General features: G+C 39.2%; 1 protein-coding gene across 4 annotated transcripts in view; it reads right to left on the bottom strand.

The window, feature by feature from the left end:
- Positions 1 to 1,305: 1,305 nt before the first annotated feature.
- The window catches only part of RIC1 (RIC1 homolog, RAB6A GEF complex partner 1), a 101,581-nt gene continuing 77,797 nt past the window's right edge, over positions 1,306 to 25,089 (bottom strand). For 2 of the 4 annotated variants that reach the window (XM_055124072.1, XM_004600140.2), the window contains exons 17-26: positions 23,787 to 23,925; positions 22,025 to 22,141; positions 20,811 to 21,539; positions 17,720 to 17,878; positions 17,494 to 17,630; positions 14,746 to 15,032; positions 13,646 to 13,837; positions 5,097 to 5,274; positions 4,772 to 4,960; positions 1,306 to 3,847 (exon numbers count right to left, since the gene is read on the bottom strand). In XM_055124072.1, coding sequence (XP_054980047.1) covers positions 3,562 to 3,847; positions 4,772 to 4,960; positions 5,097 to 5,274; positions 13,646 to 13,837; positions 14,746 to 15,032; positions 17,494 to 17,630; positions 17,720 to 17,878; positions 20,811 to 21,539; positions 22,025 to 22,141; positions 23,787 to 23,925 — 2,413 coding nt within the window. In that variant the 3' untranslated portion in view covers positions 1,306 to 3,561. The remainder of the gene's footprint in view (positions 3,848 to 4,771; positions 4,961 to 5,096; positions 5,275 to 13,645; positions 13,838 to 14,745; positions 15,033 to 17,493; positions 17,631 to 17,719; positions 17,879 to 20,810; positions 21,540 to 22,024; positions 22,142 to 23,786; positions 23,926 to 25,089) is intronic. The other 2 variants (XM_055124075.1, XM_055124085.1) reach the window with 2 other exon arrangements.

Raw genomic sequence — 25,089 nt, forward strand, 5'->3', positions numbered from 1 at the left:
CCTAATGTGATTCTGGTACACAAAATATCCACTACCTTAACCACATACACTAAAATGACTCAGAATGGTTCAAAGACATAAATGTGAGGTTACATGATTAAACTCAGAATAAAATATAGGCATAAATCTTTAAAAAAGCCTTGTGTAGGCAGAGTTTCTTAGCTCTGACACAAAAAGAACAAGTGACCAGACAGATTAAGACCATCAGAATAAAACATGCCTACAAGACAAGTATCATGAAAGTGGGAACACAAGTCCTGAGAATGAGGAAACATTTACAAACATAAACCTTGCAAGTCAGTAAAATAAATGACCAGTTTTGAGATAGTCAAGGATCCTTCTGCTCAAATACACAAATAACCAACAATTGTATGAAAATCTATTAGCAGGAAAATCTGATCTAAACCATAATGCAGTTATCATTTCATACAAAACTTAGATGGCTATGACCAAAAATTCAGGCAATAACAAATGTTAATGGTAGAAATGGAAATCCTCCTTCACTGTAGTGGAAATATAAAAAATAGTACAAGTACTTTGTAATATGGTCAAATTGACTGTTTATATGACCCAGTGTTCCAATGCTGGAGAAAACGAAAAGCGTCTCCATAGAGATTTCTATATGAAAGTTCATAAGAAGTGGAAACCCAAGGGCATCTCATCTGGTGGGTGGATAATCAAATACAGTGCTTTTGTATATAATAAATACAAGAAAATATTATTCAGCCTTAAAAATTTTGAGCCATGTTAAGGGCTGGGGTGTTCTCGAAGTCCCTAGAACTGGGAGCAAGGCTACACCTGGTGGCCCCCAGCACCGTTTAGGGAGACTCTTAATAAAATTGCATTTAAAAAACATGCTAAGTAAAAGAAGTCCTTATAAAAAGTCATGAAATATGATTCCATTTATACAAAATATCCAGAGTACACAAATTCAGAGACAGCAGACTTAGAAATATGGGATACCAAGAAAAGGTCAGTCATTTATAATCCCACTTCTGAAGTCTGATGCCTGTTCTCCTATATGTAAATAGTTTTACCTGCTGGGTTGAAGGAATCTAGTATTGATTTTGTATCATTCCCCCACTATACTAAAGATATTTCCCATATCATTATTGTGGACTGTTTAATCTCCGTTAGGTATCTAGGATGTTCTCATACTTTCATGCTCATAATATGTAAATTTTAAATTTTTTTCCTGGATGTTTTGGTCATTCTGTAAGAAAAACTCTAAGAGGCAGGATTATATAATGAAGAGAATACTTCTGTGGTTTTTAATACATAGGACTTTTTGTTGTTAACCTGAGATAAACAAAGGTTATGTAATGATTTTATTGCCCTTTACCACATAAAAAATATACACATTACAGAAGCAGCAGCAAGTTTAAATACAAGCAAAAGTTGACTCAATCCCCAAATGACTACTACTTTTGGTATCAGCAAATAATTTAAATGTATCTAGTAAACTTCAAATAATTATACTTATTTAAATTCATTGGTCAAATTATGGCTTAAACAGTTACGAACCAAACAAGACAAACATAAGAACATACTACCAAACAGAAAATTTTTTCATGTCCCAGTTTTTTTGCCTTGGAGAATAAGAATTCCTGTGGGTTGAAAACAGTTATTTTTATAGAAGAAAAGAATTACATAGGCTCTTAATCCCAAAATATAGTTAACTTATTGGTAACCTGCTATCCAGAATGACAAGATCAGAAAATCAAAATATTTGAAAAGATAACAGCTACTTACAATGGAAAATAATTTTTATTGACTGAATATTTATACCAAACACGGAATAACACTGGTTCTTCTCCTCATAGACCAGGCCAGGAGAGGAACTTGCTGGGCTGCATGAACTCACATGGTAAACATCATCTTCTATCTTAGATTCAGGGTAAGGTGGTTTAAAACAAAGACTTAAAATAAAAGTAGCACCATAAGGACCAGGTACCAAAAATCACATTCCACCCATCCTAGAGTTTAGTATGTGAAGTTATTGCACTTGTAATGTAAAAAGTAAATATCAGTGAACTACCAAACTGAGTAATTTTAAAACAGTTTGATGAATTTTGAATAATGCAATTTCAAACTGGTTTTGAATTTTCCTTCAAAGGAAACCTGACTAGGACATTTAAATCTGGTCACCTTAAGAAGAAAAGAGGACCAAGTTTTATTTCTAAATTGTAATTGCACTATGAGAAGAGAGGCTATTTTACACAGTGGTACAAATTTGGTCCACATCAATACATCGTTATTATAAAAATAAACAAGTTTGTTTTTGTAAAAAATAACATTGCATTCCTTTGTTCAAATTGCACAATACAAACAAGCTATCTAAATTAATACTGTAATAAGTAATTAGAAGTACATACACTGGATATGTGTTTAGTCAGAAGCAGGGAATATGCAGTTTTGTTTTCATAATGTATGAAAACTAAAATTTAAGTCATCTAAAAATACATAAAATACTTTAAAAGTTACAATGAAGAATGCATTCTTTACAGATTAATTTTAGTAGCCGTGATAATACAATTGAGTTTGACAGTCTATTTACATAGAAGTCCACTTTTTATTCAATTTACAAAAGCAATAAATAAGAAACTACATTACTTTGCACAAAACCTGTTTCATTTCATGATTGGTGTTACCATTCTTGGTTACTTGATGAACAAACCAATAAGTCTACTTTCCTTTATGATGAATCTTCATTTTTGGAAAGAAGAGCAAGCCCTAATTTTTATTCCAAGGGTATCTCTAGCCATGCAGAATCCAGAAATCTTACAAATTATAATATAAGCCTTAAAAAATATGAATAATGCCTTTGGGTCTATTTACACCCAGTATTCACAAAAAGATACAGTTCTTTGATACAAAATAGTGGTATCTAACAGCACAATTAATTGGAACCTTTTAGACCTCTGCCCACGCTGAGCTAATGGGAATCAAGCTTGCTAAAGCACACACTGATTCACAGGTTAACTACCGTCTTTCCCGCAGGACTGGGGTTTAGCAGGCACAAAAAGCCAAAAAGCAAGACCCCGTCACACCACACATGCCGGCACATCTACTCGGGAGGCCCCTGAGGGTGTCCAGAGCTCTCATCTGCAGGGCACACATGTAGCTCAAGGTCCTGCTGAGCTACAGCAAATACCTCGGCATTTATTTGCAAACAAAGCAGTCTGGACACACGCTGAACCAGAAAACATGTAAGAAGCTAGACAGAAAAGGTAAGCTCACCTGGGACAAAATAATCACTGAGGATTAAGAGCTACCAACCTTTATGAAGAAAACCAAAATATTCTTGTATACATCTGTACAATATTCTTTATTATTTTCACTATAGTTAAAATATTTCTCTAATGAATGGTGATTTACTTGATGTTACATTTTTATAAACTCAGAGATCCCTTAAAGGAGAAAAAGTTGGTGAAAGTTTGATAATACTTTACCAGGGTTTCTGCACTAAATTCTCTTCCCTGGTTAAATATCCACCTAGATCACACACAGCGTCCTCAGTTGCATACTTCGAGTTAATACTGCCCGTGGAGCTCACCGCTGCTAGGACACAGAGCAGTCATAGGTCCCATCCTGAAAAGCCTCCTCCTCCGCTCCAGTCATGTCCTCCTCTTTGCGGCCGATGGTACTGCTACTTCCAACTTCACCCTGGGGGATGTTTCCATGGCCCAAGGAGCTTCTGCTCTCCTCTACCCGCGGGCTGGTCTGCTCAGGAGTCTTACCCGAACTTACAGGCTGGTAGGCTTCAGGCTGAACTTGCTCTTCTGTTATTTCACTGAGCTTCTGCAGTTGTGGCTTAATGATATTTAAAAATGGCTTATATCCAGGGCTAAGTAGAGGAAAAAGGACCACATTCAAAAGACTCCATAGGTGGTGTGAATTTATTCTAAATTCATATTAAGCATTTATCAACGTGTTATGGGGATAGTTTAGGGAGCTGATGGAAGTAGGGAAAAAAGGCTTCTTAAGCGCCCTGCTGCACCTAGTCTGACATTTCTGGCTCCTAGCAGTAAAGACTGACACCCTTTATCCAGCATTATTACATTAAAAAGCAAATTGTAGTCTAAAGACCAAAAGACAGGATTTCAGACTTGAAAAAGGACCTGGAGAAGATATCTAAATTTTCAATTAAAAATGAGATCCAAGTCAGGGATGTAATTAGTCTGAACTCATATATAGCTGATGACAGAGAAGTCTAGAACCAGCAATTAACTAGCATGGAATGTTAAATTTACAGACCTTAAGTTTCTTTTCAAGAATCTTTTGGGAGCCGGAGTGATAGTACAATGGCCTACCCACTTGTCATGCATATTGCTGGCCCAGGTTCAATCTTGGGCACCCCATGTGGTCCCCTGAGCCCAACTGGAGTAATCCCTGAGCAAAGAACCAAAAGCAAGCCCTGAACACCACCAGGTGTTCAAAAAAACATACCTTTTGGGTTATTACCTTCAATTCTACAAAACTATAAATCTCAATTTCCAGTCTAATTCTAATCTCATTTGTACTGTGATAAGCTTAAGTCATTGTCTGCACTCATTCTGTAAGCTGACCAATACTATTTTGATGGCTGTTACTCATCTAAAAGGTTATATATGTGCCTTAAAAGCACATGAAACATGATGGAATTCTGATTTTTGCCAAACTAAGACTTGCCAAATAAATGAACCTGAATTAAACTGTATTAACTTCAAAGAACATAGTTCACCAAGACAGCCAATGAGTATTGACTTAAGGAAACTGAACCAGCACTTACCAATCTGTAGAGGCCCACCGGTCTACTGCATGCAGTCCTGTCTTTATGTTCTGTAACATTTCTCCATCTACTTCTGAAGACTGGATAATAACCAAAATTTGGTTGATTACTGAGGATTCTCTAAGAATCAAGCCTATGAGAATGCACCAGTCCAGGCACCCTGCTTCCAAAAAGATGTGTAGCAAATACCTACATATAAACAGAGACACAATGATTAATGCTTAGGCTCTACAGAAGGGCAACCATCCCAAGGAAAGAAGCCCCTGTTCTACCCTATTTGTTCCAAATCCTAAACTTCCTGAGTTCAAAAAATTAAGAAACTCACCGAAGCTGGACCTGGGATTTGTGAGGCCCTTTACTTGCCAACTCCATTGAAATGTGCTCAAGCTCTGATTGAGTTAAACTGAGAGTAGAGAAATTTTCATCCACCATTGTCCAGTCCCCATCCACCATGGAGCTACTTTCAGTCAAGTCTGTGGCTGAACCAATACTGCATTCATCACCTGGTGAAGAATTGCCAAAAGTTACAAACTAGCTTCAGGTGGGATTCATCCCATTGATGCAACGGTGAGTCAATATATACAAACCAATTAATAGGATATAGCTTACCAACAAAAGGAAGGATAAAAACCTTATTAGTAGATGCAGAGAAAGCTTTTTGACAAGTTTCAGTATCCGTTCATGATTAAAAAGCCTCAATAAAATAGGGATAATAGGAATCTACCTTAGGACAGTAATGGCAATTTACAACAAACCCACAAGCTAACATCATTTCATACTCAATGATTAAATCTGAAAGCCTTCCCTCTGAGGTCACACATAAGGCAAGGCAGTCCAATTTTTCAACCATTAATTCAATAGAGTTTTGGAAGTCCTTGCCACAGCAATCAGAGGAAAAAAAAAAAAGAAATCAAAGGCATCCAAATTGGAAAAGAATATGTTAAACCATTTCTCTGGTCCTGATCTAGAGACACATAAATAAATCTCAAATAAGACCAACAAGCTGCTGTCATTCTTACAGACTCCATGCAAGGCTGAGTTACCTAGAAGGAGGTGAATCAGCCCAATACCCACCCAACATAGGCCCAAAAACCAAAAACTTCAACAATCCAGAATCTCCGCCATGCTCCCGGCTGGACTCCACTGCTTGGGTGGAGCTTCATTCAGAAATTAACCCGCTGAAAAATTCAGGTATTCGGGTTTTGTGACCGAAATCTCCAGGCTCTCAGGGAGTCAAGGATGGACTACCTCTCCCCTTCTCCCTGTACTTCTGGAAGACCCGGTGCGGTAGTCACACACATGTACCAAAACCACCACTCAGTTAAAAATTTAACTTCAGTCATTATCAAACCTGTTAAAATTTTCGGACTTTTTGGAGTGACATCTCAAACTCTACAACACTGAAAAACCATGAGTAGCACACCAGATTCGATGAAATGTAATGCAGATGACAACAAATCTCGGGTAACAAAATATAAATACAGAAGTTTTAACCTATGAGCATTTTAGTAATCTCTTGTACAATAGCTTAATGGCTCCTTGGTGGGACAGAAGAATCTTCACTAACTTTCTCCTACAGAAACACTTTTTTATCATCCTGTGAGCAAATTAATAATAAGTAATATAAAATAAATTACTGAGAGCCTGCTATGAAGGCAGGCTTAAGGGGTGATTGGGAAAATTGGAGACAATGATGGAGGGAAAGTGTCATGGTGGTGGCACATTGAATGCCTATAACAAATCACCATGGACACTTTGTAAAACCACTGTGTTTATATAAAATAAATTAAAAATAATAATAATAACAAAGAATAAATTAAACCATCTCTATGTGCAGATGACACGATAATATTAGAAAACCCTAGACCCTACTAAAAAAACTCTAAAAAACAATGAACCAGTACTTCAGAGTAGCAGACAAGAAATCAATACACAAAAATCTGTTACATTTGTATATGCAAATAACAAAATAAAAGCGAATGAAAAAAATCACATTTAAAATAGTGTTTAACAATATGGATGATTCTCAAAAAACTAGAGGTTGAGCTCCCATTTGACCCAGCAATACCACTGCTGGGAATATATTCCAGAGGAGCAAAAAAGTATAGTCGAAATGACATTTGCACTTATATGTTCATTGTAGCACTGTTTACAATAGCCAGAATCTGGAAAAAACCCGAGTGCCCTAGAACAGATTACTGGTTGAAGAAACTTTGGTACATCTATACAATGGAATACTATGCAGCTGTTAGAAAAAATGAGGTCATGAAGTTTGCATATAAGTGGATCAGCATGGAAAGTATCATGCTAAGTGAAATGAGTCAGAAAGAGAGAGACAGACATAGAAAGATTGCACTCATCTGTGGAATATAGAATAATAGACTAGGAGTCTTAACACCCAAGAATAGTAGAAATAAGTACTAGGAGATTGACTCCATGGCTTGGAGGCTGGTCTCTCATTCTGGGCAACTCAGAGAAGGGAACACCAAGTAAAATGTAGTCGGAGGTCATGTGGGGGAGGGGTGACGCGTGCCAAATGTAGACTAGAGAATGAACACAATGGCCGCTCAACACCTTTATTGCAAACCACAACACCTAATCAGAGAGAGAGAGAACGAAAGGGAATACCCTGCCATAGTGGCAGTTTGGGGTGGGGGGAGACGGGACTGGGGAGGGTGGGAGGGACGCTGGGTTTACTGGTGGTGGAGAATGGGCACTGGTGAAGGGATGGGTTCTCAAACTTTGTATGGGGAAACGTGCACAAAAATGTATAAATCTGTAATTGTACCCTCACGGTGATTCACTAATTAAAAAAATAAATAAAAATTAAAATAGTGTTTAAAAAACAAATAGTGAGGCCAGTGACAGCACAATAGGTAGGGTGCTGACCATGCATGTAGTTAACTGGGGTTTGATCCTCAGCATCCCGTATGGACCCCCTGAACACCACTGGGAATAATTCCTGAGCACAGAGCCAGGAGTAACTCCTGAGCATTTCCAGGTGAGTCCCCAAAACAAAACAATTACCAAGGAATCAATAAAGGATGTCAAAGACTTTTATGCACTGAAAAATATGACACTACTGAAAGAAATATATCAGGACACCAAGAAATGAGGAAATATTCCATGTTCATGAACAGGAAATTAATTTGGTCAAGATCAGCATCCTACCTAAAGCATTAAACAAATTCAGTGTAATCACAATCAAAATTCTGATGACATTCTTCAAGGATCTAGAACAAACTCCACTAAAATTTATAAGAAATCATATACCATCCCCTCCTAATATCCAGAGCTATTCTGAGAAACAAGAAGGTGGGTAGTAATGCACTCTCTTCCTTTATATTATACTCTAGAACTATAGTAAACTGAAACTATGTGGTACTGGAATAAAGATTTGCTCTCAAAAAAAAAAAAAAAAAGATTTGCTCTCAGACTAATAGAACAGAATTGAGAGTCCAAGAGAGTCCAGAGATAAACCCTCAGATATATGGGTAGTTAATCTATGACAAAGTCTCTGGTTTCATAAGGTGGAGCAAGGCTACTGATGAAATAGTGCTGGAAAAAGGGGATAGGCATATGCAAAAAAAAAAGATGGAACTGGGTCCATATCTCACACAATGTAAGAAAGTTCATTCAAAATGGAAAGATAGTTAAGTGGATATATGATGCTTGCCTTGCATGTGGCCAACTAGGGTTCTATCTCTGGCACCACAAATGGTACGAAGAGTACTGCCAGGAGTGACTCCTGACTGCAGTCAAGAGAAATCTCTGAGCATTGTTGGGTGTGGCCCCCAAACCAAAAATTAAGTGGATTAAACTCCCCCCAAATGGACCAGTATTCATAAAACAGGAAAACAGAGGCAGAACTCCCCAGGATATGGACTTCAAATGTATCTTCAATGAGTTGACTCCATTGTCCAAGAAAACAAGAACAACAAAATAAACAAATGGTACTACATACACCAAATTAAAAAAAAAAAAACAAGAACAACAAAATAAACAAATGGCACTACACCAAGTTAAAAAATGCATGTACACTGATGAAGGGATGGTGTCAGAACACAGTATGACTGAAACCCAATCATGAACAACTTTGCAGCTGTTTATCTCACGGTGATTTAATTTTTTTTTTAAAAAAAGGTTTTTGTATGGTAAAAGAAACTCTGACTAAAATAAGTTACCAAATAAAAGAAACATGTGCACACATCTGTTAAGGGGCAAATATTCAAGATCATATGAAGCATTCACAAAATTCATCAACAAAATAAATTATTCCATCAAAAACAGAGAGGAAATGAATTAAAAACTTCAGGCTAGTAGTCATATGAAACTGTTCCTCATCACTTATTATCATACTCATTACTTATTATCATACTGAAACAATGAGGTATCATCTCACACCAGTGAGAATGTCATATATGAAAAAGACTGGGGGCTGGAGTGATAGCATAGCTGGTAGAGCGTTTGCCTTGCACTCGGCCAACCCGGGTTCGCGGCCAACCCGGGTTCGATTCCCAGCATCCCATATCGTCCCCTGAGCACCGCCAGGAGTAATTCCTGAGTGCATGAGCCAGGAGTGACCCCTGTGCATCGCCGGGTGTGACCCAAAAACCAAAAAAAAAAAAAAAGACTGGAAATAAGAAGAGTTGCCAAAGTTGTGGTGAAAATGGAACTTTCCTTCATTCACTCTTGCTGAGAATGTTGTATGGTTCAGCCTTTATGGAAAACAGTATGAAGATTTCTGAAAACAGTTAAGAATAGAGCTCCCATATAACCCAGCAATTCTTGGCATCTATATCCAAGACACAAAAACATTAATTAAAAAATATATATGCACCCCACGTACAGTGCAACAGTTAGTACAATAGCCAGGACATGCAAACAACCCAAATGTTGAAACATGGATCAATAAAGAGGCTGTATTGTATATCTACATAAAAAAAAAGATAAAATCATGCATCTTTCTGCAACATGGGAGGAACTTAAAATGTCAGAGGGAGAATAATACTAGATGATCTCAGTCATTTATTGTATACAGAGATACAAAACAGGAGTAGACAGTATTGAATGGTGACAGATCTCAGACTACCATGCAGTGGGAGATGATTCAGTAGTAATGAGATAGAGTAGGAATTACACAGGGATAGTGGTGAAGAGTCTTGAGCACTTTGGTGGTGGTGGGGTGCAGTTAACATTGTATATCAAAATCCTAAATGTTAATGCTGTTGACTAAACTATAAAGAAATAAGTAACACCCACAATGGGTATAGACTTAAAAATACATATTCTCGTTAGTGATCACCAACATTACACAATAATCTTGTCTATCTCCTTGAATACCTAGGTAAATTTTTTTTTATTTTCCTGGTATACAAATACATATATGTATGCATATATATGTATTACATATGCACATATGTATGTATTTTCCAAATTGAATCAACATGAGATACACAATTACAAAGTTTTTCATAACTGGGTTTCAATCATGCAATGTTCTATCATCCATTCCTTCACCAGTGAACATTTCCCACCACCAACGTCCTCGGTTTCCCTCCCACCACCCTCCTCCCAGCCTTTCTCAATGGCAGGCACTTTTCTTCTATCTCTCTCCTTTGGGCATTATGGTTTGCAACACAGGTACTGAAAGGTTATCATGCTTGTCCCTTTGCCTGTTTTCAGGTGCTCATTTCCAACTATCTTTGGCACAGTGGTTCCTTCCCCTCCTCATATCACTTGTGGCAAGTTTTGGAATCTAGGTAGAATTTGAAACAAGTCTTTAGAGTCCATCAGTAATATATTGGTGTGGGGGGCCACACTCAGTGGTGCTCAGAGGGCCAAATTTGTTGCATGTGCACAGATTATGCAGAACACTTGAGCCACAATGGCCTGAGTTACTAATTTAAAAGACACATAAAGGGGGGCCGGAGCGATAGCACAGCGGGTAGGGCATTTGCCTTGCACGCGGCCAACCCGGGTTCGATCCCCGGCATCCCATATGGTCCCCCAAGCACCGCCAGGAGTAATTCCTGAGTGCAAAGCCAGGAGTAACCCCTGAGCATCGCTGGGTGTGACCCAAAAAGCAAAAAAAAAAAGACACATAAAGGAAACCATTAAACTAAACCATAAAGATGCAATCACAAAAATATATACTATGAAAAGACCTTCATAAGTAACTAAGTTTCTTCAGTGAGTAAAATGCAAGGGAGAAAGAGGGCAAAGATCCTAAAATGAAAATTAAAATACAACAGTCAAACTATAAAAAAATTTATAAAAATAATCCATGTATCCATCAGTAGATTAATGAATAAACAAAATATGATGTCTACAATAAAACAGAATTATTATTTAGCCTTAAAAGGAAGAAATCTCTGACATATACAAGACAGACGAAATCTTAAGGACCTTATGCATTCTGCTAGGTAAGTCATTCACAAAATGATAGTTAATCTATGACTCCTTGTATGTGCAGTATCAAGAGAAGTCACATTCAGACAGATGGAACAGAATGGCAATTGCCTGGAGATATAGGTAGTTGTTATTTTGTAGATTGGAAGTGTTAGTTTTGCAAGATAAAATTCTGGAGGCTGGATGTTTAACAAGCCATTCGGAGCCAACCGAATTGTACACGTAAAGGTGGTTAAGGTGGTCAAAGTTGCTGTTATTAACAGTATCGTAAATTAGAGTGCTTAAATTAAAAAAAAAAATTTAAAGCAGGGGGAAAAAAAGCTAAGGGGGGCTATGAGCACTCTACCACGATGGAAGAAATAAGTGACAGTGGCATTAAATCCCACACTGAAAATTAAACATCAAGCAAATTATTGTCCATTAAAAAAATGAATGAAAATCTGGGGCTGGAGTGATAGCACAGCAGCTAGGACGTTTGCCTTGCACGTGGCTGACCCGGTTTCAATTCCCAGCATCCCATATGGTCCCCTGAGCACCGCCAGGGGTAATTCCTGAGTGCAGAGCCAGGAGTAACCCCTAAGCATCGCTGGGTGTGACCCAAAAAGTGCAAAAAAAAAAAAAAAAAAAAGAAAATCAGATCAATTGCTGTTTATCTCTTTAAATTGTTATGTTTGGGGTGGTGTGGTTTTGAGCCATATTTGGCGGTACTCAGGGCCTGGTCCTGGCTCGGTACTCAGGGATCATTTGTGGCAGTGTTTCAGAGGACCATATGCAGTATTTCAGAGACCATATGGAGATGGAGCTCGTAAGGCATGCACCTTAACCCCTGTACTACCTACACAATGGAATAGTATGCAGCTGTTAGGAGAGATGAAGTCATGAAATCTGCTTATAAATGGATAGACTTGGAGAGTTTCGTGCTAAGTGGAATGAGTCAGAAAGAGAGGGACAGACATAGAAGGACTGCACTCATTTGTGGAGTATAGAATAACATCACATGAGGCTGACACCCAAGGACAGTGGATACAAGGGCCAGGAGGATTGCCCCATAGCTGGACTCCTGCTTCATGAGCAGAGGGGAGAAGGCAGATGGAACAGAGAAGGGATCACTAAGAAAATGATGGCTGGAGGAATTAGTCGGGGTGGGAGATGTGTGGTGAAAGTAGATAATGGAACAAACATGATGACCTCTCAGTGTGTTGCAAGTCATAATGCCCAAAAGTAGAGAGAGAGTATGGGGAATATTGTCTGCCATGGAGGCAGGGGGAGGGTGGAAAAGGGGAGTTATACTGGGGATATTGGTGGTTGGGAATGTGCACTGGTGGAGGGATGGGTGCTTGATCATTGTGTGATTGTAACCCAAACATGAAAGCTTGTAACTATCTCACAGTGATTCAATAAAATTTTTTAAAAAATTATGTAAATTCTAACAACATAAGTCACTTTAAATCTTTTCATCTTATAAGGACTAGAGAGATAGTAGGTGCTTGCCTTGCATGTGGCTGACCTGGGTCCAAACCCCAGCATCCCATATGGTCCCTTGAGGACTGCTGGGAATGATTCCACTGAGCATCACCAGGTATGCTCCCCTGCCTCTTTCCCCAAATTAAATAAAATCTTTTCAACTGACAATTAACCATGATAGAAGAGATGTTGGGCCACGTGTTTTGGTAAAGAGAGACCAACTATTTTAGGCTTTTGGTCCAAAGTCAAGATCAAGAATATTAGAAGATATTAATAATATCTTAATTAAGATAATAATTATATTAATAATAGAATAATAATAGAAGAATAAAAGATTCCAAGAGAAAAAAAGCACAAATTTTAATAATGAAATCTTTTATATTGGTCTAATTATAAAAAGAATGGATTATTTATATGGGGGAAAAAATTCTACTTGAGGATTACAGCTGTTTCTCAATCAAAATCAGTTGCAAAGGTTCCCCTTTGCCACACTCAACTTCAGATAGGCAAAGTATAATCAAAGCCATTTTACCCTTGTTCCAGTTAAAGATACTAATGGCTAATTCTCAAAAGCCTGAAGATTAAGACAGGTTCCTCATTCTATGCTCACTTTGTCTAGGTTTGCAGGGAAGATGAAGTACTCCCTAGGAGACCTACCTGGGAGGGTTCATCTTTGTTTTGGAGCCCAGGGATTTGCAGCCCACCTTTTCTTCCTTGTTCTTTTTTCTATAAACCCCTTCTTGTGACTGTGCTGACAGGATGCTGCTTTGAGGAGTCCACCAGGCTTCAACTTGCTGGCAGACTGCCAATCAGGCTCCCTTGAAAAGGGGCTGGGAGGTGCGGGAATCAACAAGGCTCTACCTCCTAACTGCTACAGCCTATACACACTTCCTTGCAAAGGAGCTAAAGAAAAGCTAGAATTTACCAGGCTGGGAAAATGTTAGTTAGAAGTTTGAAGCCTTGGGTTTGATTCTAAAATTAAAATAAAATGGCCTTTACCTTTGTTGGAGAGAGGTGATAGGAAGGCATCTTGCATTTGTGGTCCAGGGGATGAGGCCGTGTCTATCTCAGGATGGGTTGGGCCAATGTTGCTCAGCCAGCTCTGACTTCGTTGAACAGTAGAGACACCAGCATCTATCTCAAGGTTTAAAAAATGGTCAGCTGATTGAGATTTTAACAGCTGCTCTCCCACTGCAAAGGTAGGTCCAAAAACAGAAAAATATTGCACACTACCATTTCCAATTCAGTTCTTTGAACTTTTCTCTCACTACCACACTCCTGCCCCTATAGTAGAAGTCTAAAACCAATTACTCTCCTGGGCTGCTCATTCACCCATAAGCAAGGGAAGTCTAACTTTAGCAAAATGAACTGACATGAAGCAATCCACAGCTGCTTGTTTGTTTTTTGGTACACACCTCTTGGTACTCAGTGGCTACTATGCTCAGTGGACCATACACCATGCCAGGATTTATCTGGATTTGGTTGCATACAAAGCAAGTGACTAAACTTCTGTACTACCTCCTATTGTACAGCCATTTTACATTGTCTTTCTAGGACGAGACAAACTTTATTCTGTTCATTCTGTTGTTGCTATTGCTGTTGTTTTCCACACCAGCTGTGCTCAGGGCTTACTCCTGGCTCTATGCTCAGGAATCATTCTTGGAGTTATTTGGAAAACCCTATGGGATGTCAGATCAGACCTGGGTCAGCTACCTGCAAGGCAAGCATCCTACCCACTATACTATCTCTCTAGCTCACACTGCACTTATTTTGAGGTACATAACTAACCAATTCTGAAATTCCTTCTCACATTAAGCACTAGCTTTTATAGTCACTCAATTCTCAATTTAATCAACTAAGATAATTATATCTGGACTTTTATGTTTAAACTTCAAGATCCTAAGACTTGGAGACGAAGACTGTATTTTATTGATATCCTTAGTCAAATGGTGGATATTCCAACCGATACACAAAAAGTCAGCTTTTATCTGCTCCTGAGTTTAGAAAATGAAGATTTCCCTGACTATCAATCAAGAGCAAAATGTCTAAATATTAGGAGTGAAATACATTTCTTGTACGAGTGACAAAGTCTGTATTACCTGATCGGTATCTTCCATTCTTGAAAGGAGAACTGAGAGAAGAGACTGGGATGATGGGAAGTGGCCACAGGAAATCTTTGTGGAGTCTCTTCAGGGCTATCACAAAGTTGTCTACCCGGGCGGCTCGGGTACGTTCCTTGCACAACCAACTGATTAGTTCAAAGCCCAGCTGGGCGGCAAAACAGCCGAGATCCTTAAGCCGAACTTCTTCTAAGAGGCGCCGAGCATGTCTCCAGAGCATCATGTCAATGTACATGTTCTCAGCACAGTCGCTGTCTTTGCTCCATCTATCAGTGGGATCACAAGAAAGCTATAAGCTGTAAGGGTTTCACATACTTCTATACAAGAGTATTGATGCTGATGATAAAGAGGTTGGGGGGGGGGGAATGGAACGACAGCACAGCAGGTAGGGCGTTTGCCTTGCAAACAGCCAATCTGGGTTCAATTCCCAGCATCCCATACGGTCCCCAGAAAACTGCCAGGAGTAATCCCGAGGGCAGAGCCAGGAGAAACCTCTGTGCATTTCCAGGTGTGACCCAAAAAGAAAAAAAAAAAGAGGTTGAGGTTGGGGATACAAGGTTTAATTCTGACTGGAGACAAAGTTAATTATCAGGGCTTCTCATTCTTGTGATAGAATAATCTACTGAACAATACCTGAAACACAACAGGCTCTTGCAACAAAGGAATAATCAGCATAATTCACTTTATTGCAGTTCAGTTACGTGTTTTTTACAACTCAAAGGTCTATGGAAATCCTATGTCAAACAAGCATTTTTCCCTATGACACGTGCTTACTTTATATCTGTTAAATTTAGTAATGCACATCATTTTATTTTGAAAGACACAATGCTATTCTAACACTTAATAGATGCAGTTTAGTATAAATTAAACTTTTATGTGCTCTAGGAAACTCACAGATTCATGTGACTAGTCTTAATGCAATATTCATTTTTTTTGAGGTGATCTGGAATTGAATGTGCAATTATTTCCAACGTGTGCCTGTATATGAAATGGGGAAAACAAGGCAAAACCAGACAAGGAAAAAGGTAATAACTGGCTGAACGAAAGAAAAGGAATCAATAGATGTAGTATTTGAAAAGACCACTGAAAAGAGAGAAGGAGATCAGATTAAAGAAACAAACACAAAGAAGCAAAGTGAAATGAAGTCTATTAATGTGAGTTTAGTACACACATGAAATTAAAACAGGGCTGAAGAGCTAGTGGAGAGGCTCGCCTGGCATGCAGCAGACCCCACTCAGTTCAGTCCTCTGTACCAGATATGGTCCTTGAGCATAATCACGAGTGAGCTCTGGACATAGGCAATAGTAAGCCCTGGGCATCAGCATCACCCTAGTCCCCTAGTTTAAAAGAGAAAAGCGAGCACGCACACACACGACTAAATATCTATCATCCCCTTACTCATAAGTTGATAGGAATAACAGGTTTGGAACGGAATCATTTGGTACTTTTGGTAACCGAAGAACTAGAGAAGGCCTTGATGGGTTCAGATTTGGTCCTGTCATTCATAACTTGTTTGTGAAATTAATATTTTCTTAGGTGTCTATTTCTTCTCCTGTACAATGTAGATAACAGTATTTCAACCTTTATAGAATTGTTATAATAGTTCCTAGACCTACACTTGCAGACGCAGAAACAGGGCCTGGCATATGCCAAATAGTGAGTATGTATTCTCCAGCATTTAAACTCAGGGTATGGTTGAGAAGCTACTTTATGTCTGGGAACTGCTAAAGAGTCCTTCATGGTTGCAGGACTCTTATTATCAATTATAATAATGTGAGAAAGCGGGAGTAGAGGATGACATTAATGGTTTGGGATTTAAAAAATAAAAAAAGGATTTAAAAATAATAGTAAAAATGCCTCAATCTTGCATTATATGTCATGCTCTATAAAAAGAATAAGAATTACATAAAAGAAAGGGAGGAGAAAAACAAGAGCATGTAACAACACAGGAAGGAATACAGGTACTCACAAACCACAGAAAATTCTATTTCATATAGTTCAGCATGACTTCAGTTACTTCACAAGACAAAAACCGTAGGAGACAGGTTTCGATATCTAGGATACACTTCCTCTTTATTTTCCCAGTGTTTAATGACTTCTCCAAGAAGTGTCACGGGAGAGCGAAGTACATGAAGGACAAAAATCTTTGTGTGTGTGGTGTAGGGAGAGGGGGCTTGCTGATATATACTCCGTGGTGCTCAGCACTTACTCCTAGCTCTGTGTCAGAGATAACTCCTGGCAGTGCCAGCGTCGAACCAGGTCTGTTGAGTATGAAGCAAGTGTCTTAATCCCAGCTTTATCTCTTCAGCTCCATGGCAAACATTTAAAAATTTTTTTGTCTAAAGGCGTGTTTGGAAAAAAAGGTGAAACTGTTGACTTATGTATGACGGCTATGGTTTATCTGCATGTTTAATCTTTCTTTTAATTCAGGTCTTCTATTATCAGAGGCAATTCAAAGTTAGTTGCAGTCAGAACGGTCCATCAAGACCTATTCTAGTACAAAGAAGAGAAACTGTACAAACAGGAGAAACTGTACAAAGTACCAAGATATGAATGTTGGAGAATGAAAAGGAATCCTTTTGTGAGTATTCTAAGGCTTTTGGAAATAAACAAAGGCATTGCTATTGGACAAATAGCTGTTCTTCTTAAGATTCAAATTAGTAAATGCCCTGAAGTGTAATGTGTCACAGAATGCCCTAAAAGCAGCAATGCTTTTTATCCTGTTACCTTTTCCCAGAAGGCCCAGATGGCATACTCAGAGTTTTCTGTAAGTTGAATTTGCTAGCAGGAACGTTCTCGGCTGACTGAGATAAACTAATGCTCCGATTCCTGAAGAACTCAAATGCACCACTTGAACTGGATTCCTATGATTATACATAATGTACAGCAGAGTTAGTCAGAGAAATGTCACGTAATGGCATGGCCTGGAAAGCTGAGCAATTCTGAAACGAACCTGAGCTGTCGGTGTAGATGGAGGCGTCTCAGATTCTCCAGAGCCAATGGCTTTAAGAAATCGAATCATGTGTCGACATAGGTCCCACTTGCCTTGTTCCAGGGCTGTGTTGAACAGAAGGGTGGCATGCTGCCTACTCACTGCCGGAACTTCCATATTCTAGCAAAACAGATGAGGAAGACAAAATTCTTTATAATTCCTTCCCTAATAGAGAAACAACACAGCTACTACACTGTAGGGATTTGCTTGGTTGAAAGATTAAGAAGCACCATACAAAAAAAAGCAGCGAAGATATTCTAAAGGTGTAATATAAAATGAAATTCACAGTGCTTCTGCAACATGCTAGCTAGCTTCTGTAAACTAAAGTACATATTTCTGTTGAGCCTACTGACTTTACAAAATGATAGCATTCCTGTTCTACAAATGAGAAAAGAAATTAAGCAGCTTCTTAAAGACCAGTAGAAGAACAAGAATATATACTTAGGTCTGCCTGAGTCCAAAAGAACTCAAGCCTATGTACGGTGCTCTCTGAGAATGCAGAACTAAGACTTCCACATGAGCACTAAGCAGTACTGCTATACAATTGGATACCTGACTTGTTCTTTACAAAAGAGTGCTTAATGACAAGATTTAAATGCAAATAATTACCCATCAATCTATAATGATTTAGAATTCTAACAGTGAAAAGTTCCACAGTTTGGGAGATTACTCAGTCTCAGGAGTGACTTAAAGCAACTCTCTAGGGTAGGAGCAATAGAGTATCAGATAGGGCCCTTGCCTTGCACACAGGCTGACCTCAAACGATTCTTCGACCCCACCAGGAGTGATCACTGAACTCCGAGCCAGGAGTAAGCCACAACAGCAGCTGGATGTGACCCTCAAACAAAACAAAACAAAACAAAAAAACCAAAAGAGTCCCAACTGCCACCTGCCAGTGTTTGCTTCTAATTTTAGGATTCTGTGGTTGGTAGAATACTGTGGCTTCATCTCTCAGGGTATCCAGTCTCTGCTAGAATTTCTCTTATTTCAATTGGCTATCGTCATGCAAACTGACTGACAGAGGATCTGCTCAGGCATTATCAAAGCAAGTTTATAGTTAGTTTCCTCTGTCAATACCAATAACCTAGCATAAAGCTGAAAGAACCTTGAAGTGTAAAGAATTAAAATCAGACTGCAGAAACACTAGACTAGCCTTTGGATCCGGCTGCGGAGCGAGCGTGATGGAAGAGCCCAAGGGAGCGCCCTTGGACTCCAGGCAGCCCACTGAACTAATTCCGGCATGGGACCAGAGACCCCACGGTGCGCTGAAACAGTGGGACCCGGGCATCCCCCAATTCTTTTAACCTGTCTCTCTCTCTCAACTCCTCCCTCCTGAGCACAGCGCAGGACTTCTCCATCTTATGAGCACCATAAAAGGGTAAAAGTTTGTAGTGATGTTATTTCTGGTTGTACTTTCCCTGGACTTTATACAGAAACCCAAAACCGACCTAATGTCATCTTAGCATCAGCAATATGTAATGGTTCGCTTTTAATGGGTCGGACTTTTGTGGGAGATCCTAACAAGAATAGTAAGTCTGTTGCTGAAATATTGAAGGCAATCAAAACGGTAGCCATCTCTCTAGACTAAACTAAGCTATATCCCCACGCCAGCTGAGAAGAAATTTTCTTCTTTCTCGGGAAGAAACGTGGCGTGTCGTCAACTACAGTGTGATGTCCATTAAGCAAACAGACCTGGTGGCGTGGGAATGGGATATAAGGGGAAAAATTATGTACATGGAACAGTGGGACGCTGGTGGAATCTCGAGCCGGAGCCGATACCAGCGCAAGACCTTCGGTTCCAGAAACTGCTTCCAGACACTCTACTAGTCTATCAACTAAGCCAGAGCCCCACGTCTGCTGATGACGGGAAATAACCATCCTTTTCGTTTTTTTTTTTTTTTTTTTCCCTTGTCAGGCAGCGTGGTGATTACTAAACAGGCGTGAACTCGGTGGCGCGGGGCAAGGGGGAAAAAAGAAAAGTTATGTAACAAACAGCGGGACTTAATATCTCTATATTCTTAGCAGTGGAGAACTATCAAATGCCTCCTTGGCAATAGGACTGCTTTTCTTTTTTGGGGGAAACCCCAACAACGGTAGTGAGTTGTGTGTTGAAACATGGAATGTAATCGAGATAAGGCATAAACGAAGTGAAACTTATCAAGTACAAGGGTGGGGACTGGGGAGGTGGGAGGGGGCGGCAGGTATACTGGGGGGGTTGGTGATGGAGGATGGGCACTGGTGAAGGGAAGGGTGTTTGAGAATTGTATAACCGACATAATCCTGAGAACTATGTAACCCTCCACATGGTGATTCAATAAAATTAAAAAAAAAAAAAGGGGGGGAAAAAAAAAAAAAGAAACACTAGACTATTATGCCTTATATGATAATGGAACACATTTCAGGAGTTAGAGAACCCATTATTTTGAGAAAAATCCATGTGAAATGTGGGTAACTAATGTTATAAGCTGAATCACTTGGTCTGTCCCGGGAGCCTAACAAAAGATGCTGTGGTATCAGCAATGTTCTACTCAGAGTCCCTTAGCAATTCCACACAACAAGGAACTCCCTGACTGATATTGAGGAGGCTTAGACAACTCTATTAGTATTCAAACTAATTCTTTACTATGCTTCTTATGTAGTATTTCAATAATATATACAGTATGTATGTTATATGCATAATCTATAAAATAAACATTTCAATGTTATTCAAAATAACGCTATAAACTCATTCGTCAAGTTTAGCCTATGTATAGACAAAGAAAATTTGTTTTTCCTCTGAATTCAGAAATTGTATTTAAGACACTTTGGAAGGGGAGAGAGGAGGAAGCCAGCCATGATAGGAGAGACGGAGGTGGGCGTGGGGAACTCCTAAGCAGGAGTCCAGACAAGCAGGGTTTTAAAAAACCTGCAATATTACCTAATGATCTTGAAGGAATGTTTCTGCCATCATGAAAGATTGTTAAGATTGAATTCTTCAAAGGAAACGGAACAGAAAACCTGCCTGTACTGATTCCTTACATATTATTTAAAAAATTCTGTGTAAAATTATTACCTGCAAGATTATAAGGTAAGAGGCAGCTGTGTCCAAATCCTGAGCCATCAAACACTCTTCAAACAAATCCTTGGGATTTCCAACAGCTGCAAAAAGATAATTCCACAGGGCGTATTCTGTCTTCCTGGCACAATGGACCACTGTCTGGAGGAACAAGGGGAATTCGGTGATAAATTTCGCCACAGTGGGAAGCAGAGGGTCGGGAATGGGCTCCCGTGAGGTAGCTTCTTCTTCCAGCACTTCATGGAGCATAAGTTCCAGCACGTGAGGGAAGTAAGGTAATGCGGCACAGGACTGGGCCAGGAGCAAGGCTTGTTCCCCAAGGTTCCTGACCAGCAGCTGACGTAGAATGTGGTGGAGGTAGATCTGAGAGGTTCTCTCGACAACGCAGAATGGGAAAAGCACCTCCAGCTGTTCCCTAGCATTGTTCCGAGTGAATAAAGAATCATAGAGTAGAGTGTCATTGACAGCACCGAGGACTAACGCGTCTTCAAACAGAACAGCCAACGGATAAATATTGATGTGGAAAGGCAGCATGATCCTCTGGGACAAAAAGGAATGGGGCTTGCGGTGATCCCGAGGGAAGAGAGGGAGCCAAACTTTCATTCCTGAACCGCCACAGCTTAGCCAGAGGGCCTCCAGAAGGTGACGCTTTTGTTTATTTGCTCGACACGTAGTCCAGACATTTTCCACAGACTGGGCAAGTACAACAGGAGGACAAAATGGCAGCTGGAGAGAGAGACAGACAATCGGTTTCTTTGTTCTATTTAAAATTTCAGGTTCTCAAGTTCCTACTGGTTTCATGAATCTTTTAAAATCACGTATAACTTTTGGGAAAAAATTAGGGGGTTCTACTTTGAATCAGAGTTGATAACAAGAGCCTACCTTTCAATGTACATGCATTTAACTCTTGAAAAAAAGAAAAGCCAACCCCACCCCATTAATTAGAATAGCTTTCCCACTTTCCAATACATTATGCAAATAAAAATGCCTAAGCAGTAACATATGAAATGCAGAACACATTATAATTTTGAGACCTTATCCACCACTCTAACAGATGGTCTTTTACCAAAAAGCTACAGGTTAATTTTTCATACTCTCAGTTTCCTAAACACAAGAATATTTCTTTTAGATTTCTTTTTTCATAGCTTCATCCTAATCGAATACCTCCTCAGTGTTCATTCCAATTTAGTATTAATGTAGTGTTTACTCACAAGTTTCCTTTGGTTAGGGTTACTGTCCTTCTCTCGGATCTGAGGGCCAGATCGGTCCCTCTGCATCATGATAAGCTGTCCTGCAAGGTTGAGCATAATGCTCTCTGCATCACGAGCCTGAGAGCAAAAGAGAATTAGAGTCATATTATCAACTTTTGGTACGTATGTTTCCAGCATTTTCCCTTTAATCTGGAAAGTTTACAGATTAACCACTAACATTATTGAGTATGTACTATATATAGTCATTCTGTTGGGCTGTGTGAATAAAGGGACCTTTTTTGATAAGGTAGAATAAGCTTAATAATGCAATTAGTGAACAGTACCAATAAATATAAACTGAGAGTAGAGCTGATTATTCTGCAAAAACTAAGAAAACATTGAAATTTTATCAAGATGAGAGATCACTTCAGTGATGTAAGCTAGCATGGCTAGACTTGAAGGATAAAAATGGGAGTTGAAGGACGAAGGAGAGAGACATGAGTCAAAAGGAACAGGTTGGTATTGTAGGCAGGATATGAATTTAAATGTTATGGATGTAAGTGGGATACAAGAGTTCTAATGGGAAAGTGAGAGCAATCTGACCAGGTTAGGTATTTTGTGAATTAAAAAAATGATGGCAACCTTTAAAGAGGGGTTAAAAAGTCAAGTACAAGAACAGAAGGAAATAAGCTACTCCTTACAGTTTTGAAATAAGAGTTATTTTTAAAATCTGAGTTATTAAGGACTGGGAAGAGGCAAGTATCATGGATGCTGACCTTAAGTAATAAAGCAATATCCCTTTTGTCATGGAAATTTTCAAATGAATTCCAAAGCAAAGGGTCTAGTCTATTGGACCCTATCCCTCAGCTAACTTTTGGAAGTACTGTTTCCAAGAGAATCTTAGATAAGAGCGAGGACATGCTGGGGACATAGCTCAGCAGTCAGGGGTTCTGAGAGTTTCAATTCAGGTACCACATGGCCCCCAAGCCACACTGGGCATAGTTGAGCGTGATCCTAGAGACCCTGAGCCCTGGTGGCCCTGGCAATTGCCAGAACTTTAAGGGCCCAAGCAACACCCATTCCTTTGGCCCGAGGAATGAACTATCTGATGAGATTAGCAGAGTACTGCTGGGAGAGGTTCTTGGATCCCTAAGCACTGCTTGAGGCAGCCCCTGACCTCCTCCCCTAATAAAACATTTTTGGGGAAAAACAGAAAATTTACTGATATGAGATCCTGACCATGGTGGATAGAAAAAGGACCTGTTCTCCAAGGGCTCTGCAAGGAACTCTAATTCAGTCTACTGAAGAATGGTATCAGAAACTAAGATCTGGAGGTTGCATGTATTCACTGCCACCAGAAAATACTTTACACTTTAAGATTAAGTATAAAGTCAATCATCAATAGAATTTATACCCTGTTTTACAATCTATGTTCTGATCACTCTAAAATCCTTGCAGTTCTCTGAATGTATCATATTCTTTTATCTATGGGTCTTCAGGTTATAGTTTAAATAAAACTATTCTGATAAGACATCTTTCAGGCTTATCTTATATACTTTTAAAGAAATTCATAATACTTCTTGGCATATACATCACGATTACAATTAACTGGATACATAATTATATCCTTACTGTCAGAGCAGAATCCCATGTTTATAATTTGCCACTGGAACTCATCATCTGTGTGAGGTAGGCTGTCATCACTTCGTATTTATTTGCTGAACAAATAAACTGATATCAACCAAAAACAAAAAATTCAAGAGTTTTGGTAATAGAATGTTACCTGCTGCGGCATTTTCAAGGTGATTCCATTTTCTGTACTCACTGATGTCAGAGTGACAGATACAACCAGAAAAGGGTGAGGAATGTAGCGTGACATGGAGACTTCCTGAAGAACCTGCAGAGTTGCTGTAGTGTTTGGGCTATGAACAACAATTACAAAAGAGATGAAAGAAACCCCCTACCACCATACCAGTAACAAAGTTTTATTTTCCCTTTCCTGCTACTAAGAGAGTGATATTTCATGTCTATTAATCTTCCAAATGCTTTCTCCCTACCTACTACTTCCTTCCCCCAAAGTATTTTCAAGAAGGTGGACAAAGTTGAAGTGGCCAAAGAACACATATGGAATGAGAAAGGATGATAGTGAAGGAAAGCTTAGAGACAGGAATATTTAAAGGAAAAAACTACCTGGCTAAGAAAGGATGAATGTTCTATGTGAATAGTTTAGATTTCTTAATCTCTCTCTCTTTTTAACAACATTTTACCACAGTTTAGGCAATAGTCTAACAGCAGTGTTCAAGTTTATAGTATTGATGTGTAAACTTATAGCACACTCTTGTCACCAACATGACTATAGCATCCCAAACACCCCACCCCTATGTCTCCAAGATTTCTTAATTTTCATCTTTTTTGTTTCCTTTGTTTTGGGGCCACACCTGGTGGTACTCAGGGCTTACTCCTGGCTCTACACTCAAGGATCACTTCGGGTGGGCTCAGAGGACTGTATGAGTGCTGGGGATCAAATCCAGGTTGGCTGTGTGCAAGGCAAATGCCCTACACACTGTGCTATTGCTCTGGATGCTTAATTTTCATCTTTATATTGCTTCTCAGTCACTAAGCCATTTTAGCACATTATTTCCCCAGAAGAACCACTCTGTTCCTTATATAAAAATAAAGTAAAATTCAGGTGATACTGTCTAAATGCTGCAAGCTGACAAGATGCCAAGAAGAATATAGGAGAAACACAGCAATGACAGAATGCCAGTCTTTCCCAGCTCAGACTAGAGCTGTCTAGCTAAGAAGAAACAAGTCTGATAAGTACTTGCTTCGTAAGGCCAGAAGCCTTGCAACTCCTTCAAACGTTCCCAATGTCTAGAAAACTTAGGTAGTCAGCAATCACTTGTTTTCAAGACAAACGAACAAAACTATCTTCCTCAGCCCAAATGAGATTTTTCTCTATTAATCCATTAAGTTTAGCTGTTGAAATTAATGCAAGTTTTTATTTAGATACATTAATCAAAATACTCCGTGACTATCACTAAAATTCCTTGGTTTGTAAAAAAGAAACAAAATCTTCTAAAACA

Source organism: Sorex araneus, chromosome 1 (genome assembly GCF_027595985.1).
Source record: "Sorex araneus isolate mSorAra2 chromosome 1, mSorAra2.pri, whole genome shotgun sequence".
NCBI classification, from domain to species: Eukaryota; Metazoa; Chordata; class Mammalia; order Eulipotyphla; family Soricidae; genus Sorex; species Sorex araneus.